This window comes from Hoplias malabaricus, chromosome 3 (assembly GCF_029633855.1).
Source record: "Hoplias malabaricus isolate fHopMal1 chromosome 3, fHopMal1.hap1, whole genome shotgun sequence".
Classification (NCBI taxonomy): Eukaryota; Metazoa; Chordata; class Actinopteri; order Characiformes; family Erythrinidae; genus Hoplias; species Hoplias malabaricus.
This window is the reverse complement of record NC_089802.1, coordinates 2,021,425-2,045,234: the sequence shown is the minus strand read 5'-3', so window position 1 is coordinate 2,045,234 and position 23,810 is coordinate 2,021,425. Positions and strand designations below refer to the sequence as shown.

At 45.7% G+C, this 23,810-nt stretch overlaps 1 protein-coding gene across 4 annotated transcripts in view; it reads right to left on the bottom strand.

Annotated features, from left to right (window-relative positions):
• The window catches only part of LOC136691813 (carbohydrate sulfotransferase 15-like), a 53,441-nt gene that overhangs the window by 19,409 nt on the left and 10,222 nt on the right, over positions 1-23,810 (bottom strand). For 2 of the 4 annotated variants that reach the window (XR_010801903.1, XM_066664641.1), the window contains exons 2-4: positions 6,619-6,860; positions 4,321-4,680; positions 2,718-3,057 (exon numbers count right to left, since the gene is read on the bottom strand). Coding sequence is in view for 3 of the 4 variants with exons in the window: in XM_066664641.1 (XP_066520738.1) it covers positions 2,718-3,057; positions 4,321-4,680; positions 6,619-6,795 (877 nt within the window). In the remaining variant the exon portion in view is untranslated. Of the gene's footprint in view, positions 1-2,717; positions 3,058-4,320; positions 4,681-6,618; positions 6,877-8,566; positions 8,664-23,810 lie in introns of those variants that run through there. The other 2 variants (XM_066664642.1, XM_066664643.1) reach the window with 2 other exon arrangements.

The window sequence follows — 23,810 nt, the reverse complement described above, 5'->3', positions numbered from 1 at the left end:
CTTATCCAGTTCAGAGTCGCAGTGGGTACAGAGTTTACCTGGAATCACTGGGCGCAAGGCGGGAACACACCCTGGAGGGGGCGCCAGTCCTTCACAGGGCAACACACACACACACATTCACTCACACAATCACACCTACGGTCCCATTTAAGTCGCCGATCAACCTACCAACGTGTGTTTTTGGACTGTGGGAGGAAACCCACAGAGACACAGGGAGAACACACCACACTTCTCACAGACAGTCACCCGGAGGAAACCCATGCGGACACAGGGAGAACACACCACACTCCTCACAGACAGTCACCCGGAGGAAACCCACACAGACACAGGGAGAACACACCACACTCCTCACAGACAGTCACCCGGAGGAAACCCACACAGACACAGAGAGAACACACCACACTCCTCACAGACAGTCACCCGGAGGAAACCCACACAGACACAGGGAGAACACACCACACTCCTCACAGACAGTCACCCGGAGGAAACCCACACAGACACAGGGAGAACACACCACACTCCTCACAGACAGTCATCCAGAGGTGTGTGTGTTCAGTTAACTGTGATATTGATTTGGATTCTTATCGTCCAGCACTAAGTTTCAATGCTGTTTTTGATCCACAACAACCTTCCAGCATCAGCACCTGACTTCACTAATTTTACTGTGACTTAATGCCATCAAATCATCACAGCAAAGGTTCTAACAGCTAGTGTAAAGCTTTCCCTGATGAACAGAGGCTGCCACTGCAGCAAACAGACACTGAACACCAAGAAATGTCCTTGTGCTGGATCAGCAGGTGCCTACAGACTACTGCAGCTGCAGTGTTTGCAGAGGAAAGAGAGCATGTGATTGAAATAAAGAGAGAGCACTTCTTTTTTTTCGTCTTGGACGAGAGCCTGTGTTGGACAGAGTGTCCGCAGTAATGCGGTGATCAGTGAGGCGCTGCTGTCTGGAGCTGGTCTGGATGTAGACAGTAGATAAGAATGTGATTGGAGCTGATCTGCTGCAGATATCCAGGAGAGATTTGGGCTCGGTTTTTCAGCTCAGAGGGAGGTGTAGGCTCCTACCACACGATCAACAGGCATGAATATGTTTTCTCCTGGACACATTCACCAGTGCAGAGTGAAATAAATCAGAGGAGAGTCAGAGCACTCTGAGTGCCCCATGTCTCCTATCACTGTAGAAAATGATGCACAAGGCTTTCTGTCCCGTCCTGAGTGAGGGTGAGGGCTTATTTAAGTTCAGAACGTCCGTTTCTGACAAGAACAAACTAAACATCTGGGTCAGACTTTATTTGACAGCGATTATCACACAATAACAAACACAGCTAAAAAGAAGGAAATGGATGCTACTCGGGCCACTGCACTAAGGGGTTAAACCACAGTGAAGACACCAGGGACAGACTCGACGCAGGGTGATAAACTACACCGTTTCACGCGTCTCATGCCAAAGATAAATGCGATGTATCAGTATCCGATGATTGTATTCAGCCATATGCTGAGGCTCAGGATCACAGTCACCACTCCATCTCCTCAAACCGGGGGTGATTAACACCCCTCTATACGAAGCCTAGCATTAAGCAGTGACCTTCTGGTCTTATTCTACACAGCCTTTCCTTCTGATAATAATTCAAAACTACTGAATGCTTAGAGGGGCAGCACGGTGGCGCAGCAGGTAGTGTTGAAGTCACGCAGCTCCAGGGGCCTGGAGGTTGTGGGTTCGATTCCCACTCCGGGTGACTGTCTGTGAGGAGTAGGGTGTGTTCTCCCTGTGTCTGTGTGGGTTTCCTCCAGGTGACTGTCTGTGAGGAGTGGGGTGTGTTCTCCCTGTGTCTGCGTGGGTTTCCTCCGGGTGACTGTCTGTGAGGAGTGTGGTGTGTTCTCCCCGTGTCTGCGTGGGTTTCCTCCGGGTGACTGTCTGTGAGGAGTGTGGTGTGTTCTCCCCGTGTCTGCGTGGGTTTCCTCCGGGTGACTGTCTGTGAGGAGTGAGGTGTGTTCTCCCTGTGTCTACTTGGGTGTCCTCCGGGTGACTGTCTGTGAGGAGTGTGGTGTGTTCTCCCCGCGTCTGCATGGGTTTCCTCCGGGTGACTGTCTGTGAGGAGTGTGGTGTGTTCTCCCCGCGTCTGCATGGGTTTCCTCCGGGTGACTGTCTGTGAGGAGTGTGGTGTGTTCTCTCTGTGTCTGCGTGGGTTTCCTCTGGGTGCTCCGGTTTCCTCCCACAGTCCAAAAACACACGTTGGTAGGTGGATTGGCGACTCAAAAGTGTCCATAGGTGTGAGTGAATGTGTGAGTGTGTGTTGCCCTGTGAATGAAATCAAGGGGTAGGTTGGGGGTGGTTTCCTACTCGCCTCCAAAAGTTACAAGTGTAGTTTCTGCAGTGTTGAGCACGAAGTAGCAAAGAGTGAGGCTCTATTCTCAATATTTCAGCTCAGTGGAGCATCACAATGATTTTGAAGCTGTAATTAGAAGGTTAAAATTCTACCTAGTGTTGCTTTAAAGCAGCTGAATCACTCATTAGAAAGGATGTCTGAATACAAGTAAAATGCAGCTGGATATATTTTGCACCAACCCTATTTTAAGTAAGGTCAACCATCATGTGGGTGACCCACTCTGTGGAGTATTAACTGGTTCAGTCTAGGACCACAACAAATACTGTTCACTAATGAACTGGTAAACTGTGGTAAAACTGCCTGAAAGTAGGAGTGAAGACCACTCACCAAATCTCTTGCGCGTCCACCAGTGTGGCTCCTTCAGTGCCGTGACCCGGACGTCCGGGTGCATCCGGAGTCGGTCGTAGAGATCCGTGGTTCCACACTTGGGCTGACCGATGATGTAGAAATACGGCAGGCAGCGGATCCTGTAGAAGCTGCCGTTCCGCTGGAGCAGGTGCTTCCTGAAGGAGCTCCGCAAGAAGTGGAACGCGATTCTGGACCTTTTGTAGTACACGGTGTACAAGTTCCTGCGGTACGGGTCAACACTCACGTTCCCCAACACCTGCTGGTACCAACATGGGTTCTTCGCTTCTGGCAGGAAGACCCGTGGAACCACCGAGAACATCTGGGGCACAGGAGAAGGGAGTATTAGAAATATTAAAATTGCAGCAATAATAAAAGTAAGTGATGATCAGTGTTCATTGAATGATTCAGTGATTGATTCAGTGATTGATTCATTCAGTCATCAATTCATTCATATGATTCATTTATTTATTAAAGCCAAGTCAAGCCTATCTGAAACCTAAGGCGGGAACACACCCTGGAGAGAGCACCAGTCCGACACACACTCACCCAGTCACTCTCTCACACACACCCCTGTGGACAATTTCCCACAGCAACACACTCATTGTCCAGATGGATGCTGCAGGTTGGTGGCGGTTGCGGTGACTCTCTAATGTCTGAAAGAAGCTGAAGTGCTTTGGGAGATGAGAAAAGTGCTGTAGAAGTTTCATTGTGTGTGTGTGTTTCACAGATACGAGATACAGCTTCCCGTCCAGCTCTGGACACAACCCCTCCCTCCCCCATCTCCTGGAGCGTCTGTTTGTCTTGAGTCAGGGACACGCCTCACAGCTCCCTCTAATTAAAGCCCAGACAATTAATCCAGCCTTCTGCTCCAATGACATACTAATTACACTGCGAACCATTTCCTCTTCATCAGACGCTCAACAGGAAATGAACAGAGATGAGGATGGCCACCACAGAGGTCATGACCGTGAGAGGACGGAGAGAACCGGAGAGGAGAACCTTTAAGGGCAGTGATGAGGACTGTGGCGATTTGCTGCGTGTAAACGACAGGACTGTGTTGAAAGTCCTCTGGCTGTTTTAATATCTGATTAGGAGGCAGCGAGGGCTCGGTTAAACAGGGTTTAGCTCTGAATAATGCAGGACATAAGGGGAGAGGCAGGGTGGCCTGGAAGTCTGAGACAGTCCCTGTAAAATCAGCACATTTTTCAACAGGAAAGCAATCTTGGAAACCACAACAACAGCAGGGGCGTTAACCGTTGTTTAGCCATCGTATTTTCTCCGTTTAGCCTCGTCTTTAAATGCGGGTCCTGTGCTGTGATTGGACAGACTCAGACGAGGGGGCGGGGCGATCAGACTTGACGTCAGAAGCGGAGCAGATTCAGAACGTCTCGTTCTATCCCGTGTTTTCTGACTTAGGCAGCGCACAGAGAACTGACGGGGTGGTCTTGTTTCACAGTGTGTGGGTTGGTGGGCTCCAGATCCACACATTAATGTGCTAATGCATTCTAAATATAATTGTTTTTTCATAGTAAGTCCCCTTTAAAAGCAATGCAGCTGGAATAACACTTAAGCTGGTACTCACGTGTGGTTCGCTGTGGACCAGCGTTCTCAGGTCTGGGAGCTTCCTGGGACTGAAGTCCACTTTGGACAGGATGTGGTGCAGCACCTGTCTGATCTGGGTGCGGTCTCCGTCGGAGGACAGGTTGAAGAGGAGGGTCCCAGGAGTTAGGGAGGGGTCGGCGTGGTACGGAGACGGAGTGAGAAGAAGCGCTTTCCTCTCGGTGCTCAGCACGTACGAGGCCATGATGAGGAACATGACGGTGAGGCCGAAGACGAAGCTGTAGATTCTGGGGCGCCTGAGGCAGGACAGGGGCGTCCAGGGACGGTGCAGTTCCCTCTGGACCTCCAGAACAGCAAGAACTCCCAATGGGGCATAGTCCAGCTGAGGGAGGACATGGTGTTTGTTAAGTTTTCTCTACACTTTTGTGAGGGACATAACCTGAAGTGTAGTGTGGATAAAAAGATGTGAACAGGCCCCAATCACACCGTCACAAATAACACCCAAAGCACATTTACATTCACAGCTGCCATTAAAATGAGACTCTGGTGACCGGATTTCTCCCATTATTTAAATTATTTACACAACTGCACAGTATTTAAAACGTTATACCCATTTTTTAAACCTGTAATATCCCGTATATGATAGATTTTATAGCACATTTTATAGTTTATGTTCATATACATTGCATTTTGTCTTTTGCATACGTCTGGGATCTTGGCTTCGAGTCTCATCTGGGTGGTGTTTCCATGTTCTCCCAGTGTCTGCATGGGTTTCCTCCAGGGTCTCTGGTTTCCTCCCACGGTCCAAAACACCTGGAGGTTATGTGAATTGGTTTCTCTAATAACTGTCTTGGTGCGTGAGTGAAAGAGTGAGCATGTGAATGAATGTCTGTAGGTTATTTTAGCTCCTTGTGGCTTTGCTCAATCTGTACCTCGTCAAAGACTAGGTGCCATGAGGCAATTACCCCAGACCCCCCCGGTTAAATATTAGCCCCCCCTAATCATTAACCTCTAGTGACGGCCCTGCCCTTTTCACACCTGTACTTTGTGCAAATGGGGGGGGGGGGGGGGGGGTCACTGAATTAACCCCTTGTGGGTTTTGCAGAAGCTGTTTGGACACAGGGCAAGAGTCTTGAACTCTCAGCGAACACCTAAAGGCTTAGTCTAGTGTATTAAAGGCAGCATAAGGAACCTGAAGTCCCTGAGACGATCTTCAGCGACAGAAATGACCTCCAACCCCCAGCAAGAGTGAGCACTGTTAATAAACACTTAGTCCACAGAGGCCTCCTTGGCAGGAGACACAGCGGCTGAATGGGCTTTACTTTCATCAACAAACGGCTGTGGACCTGCACCTGTCGACTGCTGCGGCAGTTAGGGCCTTGGTTTTGATGGAGGAGACCCTAAAGGCCATGAAACAGCTCCAGAGTGACTTCAGTGAAGCTCACAGAGCTCAGACCCTGCTTTAATATGCCTCCTCTGTGTGTAACTATATATGTAACTACACATATTGTGTATATAACACAGGGACACATTCATATGTTGCCTTCTAGTTGACGTCTTCTTCAGGAGACAGTGGTAAGCAGGGCTCTGTCATCACAGAAATTGAGTTTTTAGAATGAAGTCTAAGGAGCTTTATTTATAAAGGATTCATGAACTGGTGGCATCATGTGGTGAAATAAAGAACTGCAAGTAAATGTGCAAACCTTCCTCACACGTTCATGAGAAAGGAAGAGTAACACAAATATGTTTATACTATCTTTCATAGAAGTTAAAAGTTTAATTGTTTGCAGCGTTTTAGTCAACTCTTATTTTACTTTTTATTTACGTTTTATTTAACCCTGCATTTTATTCCTATTTTATTTTGTTTTATTTATTATACTCTATTATTTTTATTTGCAAAGCACATTTTATAATAGTAATAACAGCAACAACAACAGCACTTTCCCAACTAATTAAACTCCATAATAAATAGACAGGTGTAGTCTAAACAGGTGTGACTACTTACACAAACCACCGGTCTCACGCAAAAGTGAGCAGAGGAGCCCATGTGTAAATATTTATGAGGGTATTTGCATAAGTAAATGTGGGCGTTACGGAGGGGGAACATGAGGCTGCTTTACTTGCGCACATTTAGAGGAAGAATGTAATTTATAAAGAGTAAACAGCACTGAGGTGTGTGTTTTTGAGAGGGTGCTATTTTTTTCAGCTTGTGTTCACACACACACTTTCGCTCCAGAATCCACGCAGAGTTATAACGAGGTTATAATATTGAACACATTATAACAATGGCTTTGTGGAGACCTGAGGAGACCTTGAATACCTGAAGTGGCAGCGGCTTCCTGCTGTACTCCTCAGCTGCGGAGTGGAGCTGGTTGTATTTGTAGTGCATGTGGGCCATAGCCCTTCCAGACCAGGCTCCAGCAGGACGGACTTCACCGCCGGAGCCGAGAGCAGAGGGCCGGACGGAGCGGGGGAAACTGCAGCTCTGGTCCTTCATCCATGAGGAAGAGTAGGGAGCGCACACTGCTGACCTCTACATCATCTCAGGAGCCGGGGAGTAACCTGAGAGCAGAGAAGACTTCGTGTAGAACAGGGGCCAAAGGGCGTTATGACACATATATTAGTATTTTATTGCAACTGCCACACATCTGAACATTGCTGGCTTATTTCAGCAAACAGCAGTCGTCAGTTCACCTTCCTTCGTGAATCAGTCTTTCTCACAGCAAACAATCTAGAGATGTCTATTTGTTCATTTTGAGTGCTGTCTAAACTTCTGGCGTGTTCCGTACACTGTGAACGTCTTACACACAAAGGAGTACTCACATCACACATTCATGTTGTAATACTAACAAACCACACACACACTCACACTTTGCTCTACAATTTTTATTCATGGAAGACAAGTTTTAAAAATATTTTCTGTTCCCTTCAGCAACATCTCATTTCCTCTCTTTCTCCAGTTTGAGTCAAAGCCAGTTCCTAATACAGCATCTGTGCCACCACCTCCCACACACAGCCTGAGCCCATCATGTCAGCCTCGCCATCGGTAACGCAACCAGCATCAACACGAGGCTCAACAAAGTCAAAAAAGGATGTGAAACTGTATCAGTCATTCATTCATTGCCTGTGACCCTTATCTAGTTCAGGGTCGCGCTGAATCCGGAGCCTACCCACATTCACTCACATCTACGGACACTTGAAACTGTATTATAGACCAGTTACTAATGACTGAAAACCTCAACACATTCAGAGACGAGTGCTCCAATGTACAGTAAACATACAGAACTCCTGGAGACCTCAACACACTCGGAGGAGAGTGCTAAGTCAAAGAACAGTGTCCTGTAGAAATGAAGACACGGAGTCAGCTCTGCTGTGATCTGGATGTGATTGTTGAGGAGAATGTTAAAAGAAAGTTAACCTTCAGAGTAAGTTAATGCTAGAAGGGTGGGCGATACGGCCCTGAAATTATACCCCGATATTTCAGGATATTTTGGCGATAACGATATTCTTGGCGATATGAACTAAAGACTGAAAAACACATTCATTTTAAGAACACACTATTGCAATAAAATAAATATTAATATTCATTGTATAAAATTAAAATTGTATTAAATATATAATAAGTTATTAGTAATAAGTTATTATTATACGTGTGATATTCTGTAACAAAATCACCTCCACACCGTAGTTCACCGTGACTAAACGACTAGTGAAGGACGTATGCCATATTACGGATAACTTCATGAAGTCAGAATATCACCATTGTCACAATATTGACTTCTTTATTGTTTAAACAATTATGACGATAATATTGTGAATGATGTGATGTAGCACAGCCCTTTTAGAAGATATTATTTAGAGATTAATTGGAGGGTTTCTATTGATTAAAGCTTTATGATAATGTCTCATGATGTACAGAGCAGGTGGAGTATTCAAATTAAGACAAAACCATGATCAATATAATAACGGCAACAACAACAACAACAACAACAACAACAAGAATAACAGTAATAACGACAACAACAAGAATAATAGTAATAACGATAACGACAACAACAAGAATAACAGTAATAACGACAACAACAAGAATAATAGTAATAATGACAACAACAATAATAATAACGATAACAACAACAACAACAATAATAATAATAATAATAATAATAATAATAACAACTAATAAAATATAATTTTAAATGAATCATTATTAAAATATGGATAAAAATATGGTGTTTCCCCCTGGACAATGAAAGTATTTATTCTGATACCTGTTGGTTTAAGGTGTTGATAAGAAGCAGATGTGTATGTCCCAGACACAAAGCACAGTATTCCAGCTGCGTCCAAACAGCCACCTCCAGACACACACCTAAAGATCTCTCTGGCTTTCTGAAGAGACACACACTTTATAACTTCTATTTCCGTCCCACAGAGCCCTGCATGTGTGTGGGAGAGATTAGATTGTGTGTGATGTGAAGAGTTGTGTAAGCAGAGAGCTGGTTTAGGATGTCACTCACATCCTGTGAATGTGCTGAGTCTGAACCAAACACTGTTTCAGAGGTTACAGTGGGTTAAAGACAGGACGCCGTAGTCAGTTCGTCACAACAGCGACAAAATACTCAATCAGATAAAACACCCCAGTAATGTGTGTGTGATTTAAAGAGGACAACTAATGAATGTCACCCTTGTCCAATCACAGCGCTGGACCTGCATTTATGATAGACGAGAACAAAGAAATAACAGAACAGAGTGAAAACGGCTAAAAACCAGAGCTTCTGCTCCTCGCTCCTCACTGCTGTGCGCTCGGGGTCGGGGTGAACAGCGAGCGGCTCATTATCATTTAAAGGAACAGGTGCTGAAAGCGGGCGTTCTGAACAGGGGCTGTTTACACAGGGGGAGAACCAAAGCACGTCACTAACGTTTCATGAAGAAAGCATGATTACGTCTTCCCCTTCACAATTAGAAATGAATCATTCGTTCCTCAAGAGCAGTTTCAGCTGAAAATTACATCAGTGATGATCTCTAACTGTGGCACATAGCAGCTGACTCAAACACCGCTCATCATTTGTGTTATTTTTAAAAATGTTTCGGAAAAAAGTGTTTGCAAGGTCATTTCTGACCAGCAGTGGACATGACACACCTTAACTCTACCACTGACTCCAACCTCTATGCACAGGGAAGATCAGGCCCCGCAATGTGAGCGTTCAAACAGACCTCGGTCCCCACAGTGTGAGGAAAAACTAGTACACACATTCTCTCTCTCTCTGGCACACACACACACAGTAATTGCATGGCTTGAGCAAACACAGGAGGCTATCTGCCTGCCCTTCATCACAAATTCAATCATCTGACAAAGCCTGCCTTCATTAGAGCGTCCTAATGACTGAGCTCCACCACTGATCTACATTCACAGCAAACATCCACAGAGAGAGAGAGAGAGAGAAAAGAGAGAAAGAGGAGAAAGAAGAGAGAGAGAGAGAAAAAAAAGAGAGAGACGGAGACAGAGTGAGAGAGAGAGAAAGAGAAAAAAAAGAGACGGAGACAGACAGAGAGAGAGAGTGAGAGAGAAAGACAGAGTAAGCAAGAGAGAGAGACAGAGAGAGAGAGAGAAAGAGAGTAAGAAAGAGAGAGAGAGAGAGAGAGACAGAAAGACAAAGCAAGAGAGAGAGAAAAAAACAGGTAGAGCAAGAGAGAGGGATACATAGAAAGAGACAGAAAGAGAAGCAGAGAGAGAGAGAGAGAGAGACACAGAGAGATAAAAAGAGACAGACACAGAGACAGACAGAGGGAGAGAGAGCACAGATGAAGGTGGAGAGAGAGGGGGAGAGGGGACAAAAGAAAAGATAGAGTGGCAGAGAGAGAGAAAGCACATTATTGACCTCCATCAAATCCAGTTCCAGCGCCATTCATTAATTCACCAACTCCCATTAAAACCAACACAATCCGAGTTTGTGTTCTGACTGTGTCCACTGTTCTGTCCATCATTCAATCTGTTGAACCAATGGCTGTGAGGGTGACTACAGTAACCACAGACTACAGCTTGTCTTCACAGTAGTTCTACGTAAAAAATGCTCAGGGTCAGTGGTAATGATGGTAACCAGACAAAAGTTTAATGCCTCAAAAAGTTATCAGATGAGATGATTGTGAATGTTCTGCTTTCCTTTCCACGCTCACTGATGATAAATCGCTGTGGTGACTTTCTGTATGTTCTGTTTGAGTTATAGGACAACCATTGGCTCAGGAGCTGCTGAATGTCATTCTTTTTATTGTTGTTTGTCTAAATATGGACATTAGGGTTTGAACAAGAGTGTTTTGCAAATAAGGCTTTACGATGGACAGTAATAACAATTTCACACCAAACATATGAATAACAGATGAACCATACTGAAATTTTGAAAGATCAGTGGACTTGCCCTTCAGTAATTTCTACACAGACACAGAGCCTCCCTAGCCCACTGTCCTCAGCTCACTGTCTACTCGTGTCCCTAGCCCACTGTCCATGTGTCTCTAGCCCACTGTCCATGTGTCCCTAGTCCACTGTCCGCTCGTGTCCCTAGCCCACTGTCCGCTCGTGTCCCTAGCCCACTGTCCTCAGCTCACTGTCTACTCATGTCCCTAGCCCACTGTCCGCTCGTGTCCCTAGCCCACTGTCCTCAGCTCACTGTCTACTCATGTCCCTAGCCCACTGTCCGCTCGTGTCCCTAGCCCACTGTCCTCAGCCCACTGTCAACTCATGTCCCTAGCCCACTGTCCGCTCGTGTCCCTAGCCCACTGTCCATGTGTCCCTAGCCCACTGTCCATGTGTCCCTAGCCCACTGTCCATGTGTCCCTAGCCCACTGTCCTCAGCCCACTGTCCTCAGCTCACTGTCCTCTCGTGTCCCTAGCCCACTGTCCTCAGCTCACTGTCCTCTCGTGTCCCTAGCCCACTGTCCTCAGCTCACTGTCCTCTCGTGTCCCTAGCCCACTGTCTACTCATGTCCCTAGCCCACTGTCCTCAGCCCACTCACTACTCATGTCCCTAGCCCACTGTCCTCAGCTCACTGTTCGCTCTTGTCCCTAGCCCACTGTCCTCAGCTCACTGTTTGCTCGTGTCCCTAGCCCACTGTCCCTAGCCCTCTGTCCATGTGTCCCTAGCCCACTGTCCTTAGCCCACTGTCTGCTCGTGTCCTCAGCTCACTGTCCTCTCGTATCCCTAGCCCACTGTTCTCAGCCCACTGTCCGCTTGTGTCCCTAGCCCACTGCCCGCTCATGTCCCTAGTTCACTGTCCGCTCGTGTCCCTTGCTCACTTTCCACAGCCCACTGTCCGATTTTTGTCTCTGGCTCACTGTCCACCGGTGTCCAGCTCGGCTCATTAAGCCCCGTCTGTAATGAGGTGTCCATTAACAATAGCAGAACTGCCCTGTTGACCCTGTGATGTCACTCTCCTCACACTCCCCTGGACAGGAATAAACAATAGCTTTGTGAAATTGACCGTCCTCTGTTCTCAAAGCAGAAGCTTCACTATCTAAGCATCACCATCAGGAGAGGGTCGATAATCTCTCAGCCCTCGGAGCAAACTGGAGGAGGGATGACCTCTGGAATGACCGCTCTGTCTCAGTCTCACATTCCTCCAGCTTCTGCAGAGTCATTTCTGGAGTTTTTTTAAACTCTGTGTCCACTCACCATCCATTAATCTCAGCTCCACTGACCACACAGGAGCACTCTGTAGTTCTACAATAAGACTTTAGCCCATCTGTTTAGGGCTGGACAATAATTCAATATCAATATATATCACAATATTAAATGTTTCAATATCTTCAATATGACGTATAAACACATTTTCTATATTTCAGTGTACATCACTTACATCATTCACTGACTGAGGGTCATTACAGGATGCTGTCGTCAGTTCAGCACACAGTTTAAAAATATTAATCTTGAATAAAACCAAGAGGCTTTTATTTGAGGGTGATGTCGTGTTGCTTTCAGTTTGTGGCTTTTTTAATAACATCGTATTGACAGAAATGAAGAAATATATCGTGATATAAATTTCCACCGTATCGTCCAGCTCTAGACCAAAGTTTCTTCATGGAATCCCTGTTCTATTTAATCTCTTTATATTTTCTATGCAATAAAAACTCCAGAGCAGCAGGGTGGTGCTGGAGGTGCTGACTCTACCACTCATCTGCAGGGTCTCGGGGTCCTGGGTTCAATCCCTGTGTCAGCCCCCGCCCCCACACAGCTGTAAGTGTCGCTGATTAGATGCGTGTGCCAAATCTTTTGGTCCATGTTTTTCCCACTGGGTTTTCTCAGTGTAGTAACACAACACCTTCGCAGGCGGAGCCCAATCCCTCGCCTCTGTGTCTTATGTGACCTTTCAGATCAAACACCGCTCTGATACACATTCTGGGTTTTAATCTCCTGGCCAATAAAGCGCTTTCAGATTTTTCAAGAAAGTGGAGTGTGGTGTGAATTAAATCAGGAACTGGTCCTTTTTTAGGCCTTGATTACAAAAAATATATATAAATAATCTAAAATGAGTCAGAATGAAGGTCATCTGTCTTTTTCTGGGTAAAAGGTTGTGTAAGAGCCCAGTGGGGGGGAGGGGGGAGGGCCATGAGATTTCACAACGTGCACTCTTAAACTTCCTGTTCTCATTGTTGTGGCTCATAGCCGTGGCTGCTTTCTCTGTAAACCAAGAAATAAACTCACCACTGATCTCAGATCTGGACCCTCGGTAGACATTCATTATTTCTCGCCGTCCAGACACTCTGGGACTCTGGGCCGTTGTGTCGTAGTTCTCCAAGCCTCTGGTGCTTTACACTCTCAGATTAATGGGGGTAGATCCAGCTGTGGCTTTTATTCTGAATGTGTGTGTGTCCTTGTTCCTTTATCAAATTCACAGAGAGGCAACAGAGCACGGAGGAGACACTGTGTCCTGTGTGGACGCCGTCCACTTCCATTAATCACACTCGTCCAGCGCCTGCTAATGAGGCTCGGCTCCACCTTTACTCTCCCTGAATATTTAAACCGTAAACTTTAAACGTCTACTTTATTCTCACGGCACCATCGCTTAGAGCTATTTACAGCGTATCGACAAGTTTCACAGATCATTCACTCTGTCACTCACTCAACACACCCTCCTCATTCACTCACCATTAGAATAGATTCAACTTTATTGTCATTGTGTAGAGTACAAGTACAGGGCCAATGAAATGTAGTTAGCATCTAACCAGAAGTTCAATAAATGTTTATTTAAAGTGTCTGAATAGTGTTCATCCGGATAACAGCCTCAGGAAAATAACTGTTACGAAGCCTGTTAGTGCGGGAACAGAGGCTCCTGTAACGTCTGCCAGATGGTAAAAGGCCATGATTTGGGTGGGTGACGTCCTTGACGATGTTTTTTGCCCTGCCCAGGCAGCGTTTGTGGTTGATGTCCTCGATGGTTGGTAATTCGGTGCCTATGATGCGCTGTGCTGTTTTTACCACCCGCTGGAGAGCTTTGCGGTCTGCAACACAGCAACTGCCGTACCATACAGAGATGCAGTTGGTAAGAAGGCTCTCGATAGTACAGCGGTAAAAGTTCACCAGTATCCTGGGAGACAAGTGAGCTTTCTTCAGACTCCAAAGAAAATAGAGGCGCTGCTGCACCTTTTTGATGAGGACGGAGGAGTTCAAGGACCAGGTGAGATCATTGGAAATGTGGAGACCAAGGAACTTGAAACTGGGCACCTGATCCACTGCAATTCCGTTGATGTAAATGGGGGTGTGAGCTTGGTTCCTAGTCCGTCTGAAGTCCATGATGATCTCCTTTGTTTTGAGCGTGTTTAGTACCAGGTTATTGTTGTGCCACCGTAAAGACAGATGCTCTACTTCATCCCAGTAGGCCGTTTCATTATTGTCTGTATTCAAGCCTATCACCGTGGTGTCATCTGCGAATTTGACTACGGTGTTTGAACCATAGGCAGGTACACAGTCATGGGTGAAGAGAGAGTACAGAATCGGGCTCAGAACACAACCTTGTGGAACGCCAGTGTTCAAGGTGACTGGGAATGGCATCACAAGGGGCACTATTTCTCAGTCCTTCACAGGGCATCTCTCATTCACTCAGTCACTCTCACATCTGTGGACAGTTTCACACACTCACCCAGTCACTCTCACACTCACACAGTCACTAACACTCACACTTGTGGACAGTTTCACACACTCACACCTGTCACTCACTCACACACCCAGTCACACTCACACCTGTGGACAGTTTCACACTCTCACCCAGTCACTCTCACACTCACCCAGTCACTCACACACTCACACCTGTGGACATGTTTCACACACTCACCCAGTCACTCTCACACTCACCCTGTCACTCTCACCCTCACACCTGTGGACAGTTTCACACACTCACCCAGTCACTCTCACACTCACCCAGTCACTCCCACACTCACACCTGTGGACATGTTTCACACACTCACCCAGTCACTCTCACACTCACACAGTCACTAACACTCACACTTGTGGACAGTTTCACACACTCACACCTGTCACTCACTCACACACCCAGTCACACTCACACCTGTGGACAGTTTCACACTCTCACCCAGTCACTCTCACACTCACCCTGTCACTCTCACCCTCACACCTGTGGACATGTTTCACACACTCACCCAGTCACTCTCACACTCACACCTGTGGACAGTTTCACACACTCACCCAGTCACTCTCACACTCACCCAGTCACTCCCACACTCACACCTGTGGACAGTTTCACACACTCACCCTGTCACTCTCACACTCACTTTTAAGAAGCTGTGATACTTTTGTGTGTGTTTGTGTAACTATGTGTTTGTGTAACTGTGTGTGTGTGTGTGTGTGTGTGTGTCTTTACGGAGATACAGGAGATTGTTGTGGTGACAGATCGCTGCCCAGTGTGTGTCCGAGTGTATAACAGGAAGATTAGTCAATCCCACACTGTGAGGAGCTCTGGCATCAGACTAAACCCCACTCAGACTCTGTTAGACCTTGCAATGTACTAGAATGTAACGGCTGCACTATTTAAGGGGGGAGAAATATTTGAGTATAAGAATGTAACCATTGCACCTTGTAAAATGGAACAAATACAAAAAACTGAGCAAGACACTAGAGCACCAGCATGTAACAGCTGCACTATTTGAAGTGGAATGGAAACCAAACAGGATGCTTAACCACCAGTGTTGCTGCTGCACTATTTAAGGTGGAACAAAAAATTCAAATAAGAGGCACTGAGGCAACAAACTCTACAAAGTAAACAGAACAGAAGCATCAAATAAATCTGCCAATTTAATATGTATCTAAGAAGGACAGCTGCAGATGGGCTGATGATTTGCTAGAGCACCACTAGCGTGACTGATTAGCGCTGGAGGCTGTCGGATGGAAGTGTTTTCATTTATAAAACATTTCCTCAAATTATAGTCACAGTCCAGGGCAGTGGTCAGAGAGTGCAGAGGAATACCAACAAGAGCACTAACACCAGACAGACTCCCGAATATTCGGTTCCTCAGTGAGAACCGTGACGTCATCCGTGAGGGCGCTAAACTTTGAAAATCCAGAAAGAGCTCAGAGCCTCAAATAAAGAGCTATGATGCAGTGGAGCTGGACGTGACATTTACAGAGTGTAAAAAAATAAAAGAAAATACGAGAGGCACATTGTTTTTGAGCTGTGTTTGGCGTGACACAAGGTGTGTCAGCTACTATTCCCCGGATAAAAGTAGAGAGAAGTGCACACAGAATGTGCTGGGGAGCGAGACCCCACAATTAGGCTATGAAACACGCATTATTAATAACATGACATGTTCCATCATCGATTTCTGTGGAAAAACCCTGCCCTTTTTAACATCGCAGTGTAATATTATCTCAATATAATTTTGGAGTGTTTCTATTGGTCCATTCATCATGAATTTTTCACACAGTGTGAAGGACAGCTGCTGTGTTCAGATGATGCAGTAAACTAAAAAAAATGACAAAAATGGAAATACGTGTTCCTGATCGTACAGACGTCATTTTTATCTACTTCTCTGGAGTTGAATTCAGAAACGGCACTGTAACAGGGCAACACTACAGCGCCCCCTGCTGATGATATATCCTTGGTTCCCATCGAAACAGGCGGAGATGTGAGAGGCACGTTCACTAGAAAGAACCAGCGTTCCAAGGAGGTAAAACGGAACCAGTTCAAGAACCGGAGGTCTGTTGGTGTGAAAGCGCTCTCTGTGTCTGTTTCCTTCATGTGCTTGAGTTTCCTCCCACAGTCCAAACCAGAGACGATTGCTCTAAGACTGCAAGAGAAGCTCAGCTTCCACTAAAATGTCAAAAAATAAGTGATCAAATATATACTGTTGTGTACATGTCATTGAATAAATGTGCACTACAACGCGCTCAACTTTTGTTCAGAATCAGCTTCTTATCACTGGTAAAGACACGGCTTTCCTCTCAATCATTCCCGCAGCTTCACTGTGCTTTAAACAGTGAGGACGCTGAGCATCCACAGAGTTCAATAGCCATTGGATAAATGCTGGGCTTTGTCCCGCCCATCGGACGCTCAGCGTCTCTGGGGGTCTATGGGGCAGTGGGCGGGCCTCGGCTGGCCCGGACGCTCAGCTGCTGCATGATGATTGGATGATCTGTCTGAGGCTGAATCCCTTTTTGATTGACAGCGAAATGAGCGAATCAGCGATCCTTTGGTGTAAAGATCCGTGGGAGCATTACATTTTCATTCTGTTCTGAGTTGAACCGGAGACTTTCTTAATCCTCTTAGCGGCATTTTTTTTGTTAAAAACGACTAGAGACAAATCGAGCTTCTATTTCTGGTGGGTTTTTTGTAGCTGCTTGTGTTTGAAGACTGACTTCTATCACTCTTTCTGACTTCTACCGCAGTTTCTGTCCAGCGGGTGCTGCTGAGCCCCTCCACCGTCACAAAGCACTCACAGGCGGACACACTTCACATGGGCCAAGGCCGTTTAAGCCTAGCTCTGCTGGCCATTGAGAGGACACTAGTCAAGTCCCTGGAAAAGACGCCTTGTTGGTACGACAGGGTCACAGATCATTTTCTTGAAAAGGAACGGAGGGTAGAATTTACGTATAAATAAACCCACACATTTTATGACGTAGGCCGAAATTGAGCTTCCCCTCCTTGAAAGACCAGCATCCGCCACTGGTCCAAACACAATGTGTGAAACTGTCCCCAGGTGAGAGTGACAGGGTGAGTGTGCATTGAATGGAATCACACTCACATTTTCACACAGTCACTCCCTCTACTCACATGTGTTTGGACTGTACGAGGAAACCGTAGCAGCCGGAGAAAACCCACACAGACACAAGGAGAACACTCCACACTCCTCAGAGACAGTGACCTGAGAAGACGAGCCCACCCTGCAGCTGTGTTTTAGTGACAATGTGCCGCCCTCAAAAGTCCGAATACTTTCTGGGTCCATGGCATAGATCCTAGGGTCAGGCTTTTTTTTTGAGATTTTGAGGTGAGAAAAAGACAGAGACAGAGAGGTCATTCCTTGAATGCTTAATTACTTTATGCTAATGAAATGTATAGTAACACAACATTAATAACAGCAATGTCGTTGCGGGTTGTCATCTGCATTCCCACGGCTGAGACAGTTTTGGAGAATGATGATTTATGCATGTCCTGTGAATTATTCAAATTCAACAGCTAACCCACGACCTCTTCTCTGCCTCTAAATCTCAGCGCCACGGGCCTGTTCCGTGCGCGAGGTCGTGAACGCAATCGCAGGGGATTATACATTAAGTGGCTGACCTAGAAATGACCCTGGAGAGTGGTTAACTTTTTAACATGAAGATTCAGGACTGTTCTTTCAGCTCCAAAAATGAATAAAACCGACGGTGACTGCAGAACAAACACTTGGACCACAGTTTACAATTCAGCACAAAACACAAGGTAAATTAGTTCGTGAGCAGTGGGCGCCATCAGGTCGATCTCCAAGACCATGCAAGTCGACCCATATATGAAACCTGCTTCAGTTACTGCATTTAAACTACTTTAGCTGCATCATTCCATATCCGCAGTAGTTCGTTAGCTAGTTAAACAGGGACATACAGCACACAGGGTTGGTGTGAATTCACATCCCTGACTCTGTCTCTGCTGACACCGCTGTACTCCGGTGTTCTGCTGAGTCGTGCTCCCTTGCTCCCTCTACAGCCACATAAATAAAATAGTAAGATATTTGGAAAGGCTAAAAGAAGCATATCAGAAAATGTTCCCAACAGAAATATTAGGGCTGTCACAGAGTAAAAGTTTCCTGTGTGGTATTTTTACAGGGTTCATATGTAATACTGCCGCCCCAAGTGACCTAATTAATCCTGATTCTAGTGCTACACTCCTAATTGTCACCTGGAACCAGACTGAACTGTTCCTGTTGAGGCCGCTAAGGTGTGATACAACTGAGCTAATATTCAAGGATGAATTACTCTGACACTGCCATGTCCCTGGTGTAGAATCACTGGGCACAAGGCAGGGACACATCCTGGAGGGGGCAGCAGTCCTTCACAAAGCGACACACACTCAAACACACATCTACAGACACACCAATCCACCTACTAACGGGTTTTTGGACCGTGAGAGGAAAACGGAGCATCCAGAGGAAACCCACGCAGACACAGGGAGAACACACCACACTCCTCACAGACAGTCACCCGGAGGAAACCCACGCAGACACAGAGAGAACACACCACACTCCTCACAGAGTCACCCGGAGGAAACCCACACAGACACAGAGAGAACACACCACACTCCTCACAGACAGTCACCCGGAGGAAACCCACGCAGACACAGAGAGAACACACCACACTCCTCACAGACAGTCACCCGGAGGAAACCCACGCAGACACAGAGAGAACACACCACACTCCTCACAGATAGTCACCCGGAGGAAACCCACGCAGACACAGGGAGAACACACCACACTCCTCAAAGACAGTCACCCAGAGGAAACCCACGCAGACACAGAGAGAACACACCACACTCCTCACAGACAATCACCCGGAGGAAACCCACGCAGACACAGAGAGAACACACCACACTCCTCACAGACAGTCACCCAGAGGAAACCCACGCAGACACAGAGAGAACACACCACACTCCTCACAGACAGTCACCCGGAGGAAACCCACGCAGACACAGAGAGAACACACCACACTCCTCACAGATAGTCACCCGGAGGAAACCCACGCAGACACAGGGAGAACACACCACACTCCTCAAAGACAGTCACCCAGAGGAAACCCACGCAGACACAGAGAGAACACACCACACTCCTCACAGACAATCACCCGGAGGAAACCCACGCAGACACAGAGAGAACACACCACACTCCTCACAGACAGTCACCCAGAGGAAACCCACGCAGACACAGAGAGAACACACCACACTCCTCACAGACAGTCACCCAGAGGAAACCCACGCAGACACAGAGAGAACACACCACACTCCTCACAGACAGTCACCCAGAGGAAACCCACGCAGACACAGAGAGAACACACCACACTCCTCACAGACAGTCACCCAGAGGAAACCCACGCAGACACAGAGAGACTGTTTTTCACCTCCTGCACAACATCTGGATTTTGCATGTTGCCAGAGTTAAAGGCTTTAGAGAAACTAAATGATTTTGTTCATATGTCAATAGCCCCAACTTTGACACTTACACAGTTACAAAAACTGAAATTTGCCGCAAAATAACACCAACAAAACACCACCCGCTGCTCAGAGAACGCCAGAATGGAGGAGTGTGTCGCGTGACGGAGGCCAGTTCAGCAGTTTTCTGATCCTCATCTTTTATTCATGATGCTGATTTGCTGGCACACGTCTCGGAGGTGAGGAATAAGTGCTCATGACGGCGTCATAAACTGGAAAAGCAAGAAAAACTAAGAGCCGGCTGCTGAATTATTAAAGCAGCCGAATGGACCAAGACCCTAAGCCCACCAAAACAAACTCCTAGGACTGTGAGACGGAGGAATAAGCGGCCTTGAGTACAGTAGTGGCCTTGAGATGGCCTCGAGACCGGAGAGTGATAGAAGTGTGTGAGAGGCGTCTGAGGTAACTGTGACTGGAATAATCTCTAATCCTTTTGAAGTTGCAGTTTAATTCACAAACGTTTATCTCCCAGAAAGAGGCTGGAAACATGTGTCGGTACAAAAATTATCACCGACCTCTAGCTTCCATTAAAAGGCCCTAATAAGTTCTATGATTTTGCTGATGATGATGATGATGAGGTCAGTCGCTTGACTTCTGTAATGCCAGAGATAACAACAACCTGCTGTAATTAGGACTTACGTCTCGATTCTGTTCACTTCATTTAAATCAGACAGACGGCCAGAAGGTGAGTGTGGGAACACAATCTAATCAATTATTTGTCTTTATTGAAGGCTCAGTGTTGAATTTGGTGATTTAAACCATAATTAGCTGCTCTATCAGATACTATTAAATGCGTTATACATAATTGGAAAAGCTAATATATGGATAACACGTCCTCTACTGGAAGATGGCTACTTTAAAATAAGTGGGACTACGCCTACATCAGTTTATGGCTGATCAGTGCATGTCTAAATGCAATATATACAGGAGGTCCTCAGGTTACGTCAGTCCCGAGTTACGATGTTTCGTGGTTACGACACATCTCCCATTTATTGTATAAAGCCTTGTTTCGACGTAAGTGGTTTTGCGTTGTAAACGTCGTAACGTGAACTTCGTGTGTGGTGTGCGCGGTGGAAAAATACACGGTTACGCGGCTCGGGACTGAGGAGGATGGGTGTTAGGATACGATAAGTGCTTACAGTATGTTATTTACGTACAGCATGTTCCGACTTACACCGAAAATCGGTTTACGACGCGACGTAGGAACGGATCAACGTCGTAAGTCAAGGACCCCCTGTATATGATACGAGTCAAAACCTTGTATTGTTTTGTAGGTATCAGATTTATATAAACACAGATGTGAAAGGGTTATAATTATTAAATCATCGCTGTCCAAATCTTTCAAATTAGTAACTTTATACAAGAAGAAAATACCTTAACTTTCAGTGGAATTCAGTAAGAATTTAATTTGGAGTAATTTTGGAGCATTTCTATTGGTCCATTCATCATGAGATCTTCACACAGTGAAAATGAAGGTAAGCGTTTTTAATTGGACAGTGACCTTTACATTTACAGCGTTTAGCAGACGCTCTTATCCAGAGAGACTCACAAAAGTGTTTGGTAATTTGCAACTATTTACATTACTGTCATATAATTACATACTATTTCATAAATCATATTAAATAATAAGAATTCATATGTTTCTAATTTATCAAATATGGCCCTAAAAACCTTCTGTACAGCTGCTGGAACGTAACTGTAAACTCATTTAAGGTGGAATGAATCATTCAGACAGAAACTAAATTGAGCTTCACTGATCTACAGAGAGCTCAAAATACGAAGAATATTTATATTAGGAGCATATTTATAATAAATACATTCAATTAATGACACAAACTGCACACAAAAAAATAACAATCCCAATACCACTGGATGTGAACGGGTTAAACGCTAAAAATTGGGACGTGTTGAAGTGTTGTTTGTGACCTCATTAATGCTCCTGAATACAATCAAATCCTCACAGCCTCATGTTCAAACACAGTGTAAATCCCACCCCCAGGCCGTCTGCCCTCAAAAAAAAATGTATCCATGTTTGAGGAGGTTTACGAAGAGGATGTGGTCATACAAGTTTAGATTGAATCCCAGCAGAAGCTGGAGAGAGTTACGGAAAACTCGAGACTCCAGGTGAGTCTTTGATCACAGCAGGAGGGCAATGGCCACATGCAAATCAATCCAAAATGGTAAAACATGTCCGAGCAACAGAGGAACTACAGCAGGATCTTAACATGAGCGTCGGCACAGAGTCAAAACCACATGGTGTGTGGGGAATGTCTGAGCTAAATCAACTTAGATTTGTCAGACTACAACATTAACCAAGCTCTTTCCTTATAAAGGGAACATCTACAAACGTCTACGACTGTTGTACGTGTCTGAAGTGTAACTTCTCTGTACACTTTTATTCACTGTTTCAATTACCATCGAAACTCATTTGTGACTCGAGTTCTTCAGTACTGCAGTCTACTATAAAATGACATACCAGGGTTTTTTTTTTACCCATTTACAGACATCAGGGCTTCGTAAACTCACATGACTAGACGCCAGGGCATTCCGACTGGAGAGCAGCACATGGCGAGGAAACATCTGAAATTTCTAAACAGTTTTTCTTGATTATAATCGTGAACATCGCATTTAAGAAGAGGAAACAGATTAAAAGCCCTGTGGAATTCTTTGGAAAAGTGAAAGCAAATGTCCAGAAACTCATGGAAGCAGTAACCAAGACTAAAGAGTAGAGGCTTGAACTGAAAAAGGGATATTTTAATCAGGTTCTGCTGGCCTCTGACCTTTACACAGTAGTGTACAAACTAAACTTGTTACACTGTGTTACAGTGCTTTAGGGTTAACCCTCTTGGCATTTTTCATGTTTCGCTACCTCACAGCCTGGAATTAAAATTGATTTGTGAGTTTGCATCAATTTATTGACAGAACATTTCTACAATTACAGCTTCAAGTCGCTTTGAGCTTGCCTGAGCTTGCCACATCTTGCCACTGGGATATTTGTTCATTCCTCAAGGCAAAACTGCTCCAGCTCCTTTAAGTTAGATACTTTCCACTGGTGAACAGCATTCTTCTCAACTAAGGCTTTGACTAGGCCATTACAATACATTCACACCTTCCCCCTTAAACCACTCGAGTGTTCCTTTAGCAGTATGCTTTGGGTCATTGTCTTGTTGGAAGATGAACCTCCACCCAGTCCCAAAGTGTTCTTGGGGTGATGGGATGTGTTGGTTTTATGCCAAACAGTGTTTTCCTTGGTGGCCGAAAAGTTCAGTGTTGACCTCAACTGACAAGGGCACCTTCCTCCATACATTGGGGGAGTGTCCCACTTGCCTTTTGGCAAACTCAAAACGAGCCTTGCTACTTTTGTCTCTAAGTAAAGGCTTTTTTCTGGCCACTCTTTCATAACTTACTCCAGTCTCTGCTTGGGAACTCTGTAGCTCCTTCAGGGTTACCATTGGGCCTGCCTCTCTGATTAATGCCCTCCTTGCCCGGTCTGGGCAGCCCTCTCTTGGCAGGTTTGTTGTGGTACCATGTTCTTTCCAATTGATGGTGCTCCAAGGATTATCAGAGATTTGGATATTTTTTTAGAACCCAACCTTGACTTGCACCTCTCAACAACTTTGTCCCTGACTCGTATGGAGATGTCTTTGGTCTTCATGGTGTTCGGTTAATGGTGCCTCTTGCTTAATGGTATTGCAGCCTGTGTGTGTGAGAGACACTGACAGATCATGTGACACTTAGCTTGTACACAGGTGGACTTCATTTCACTAACCATGTGACTTCTGAAGGTAAATGGTTTCCCTTTTTAGGGGCTTCATAGCAAAGGGGGTGAATACATGTGCA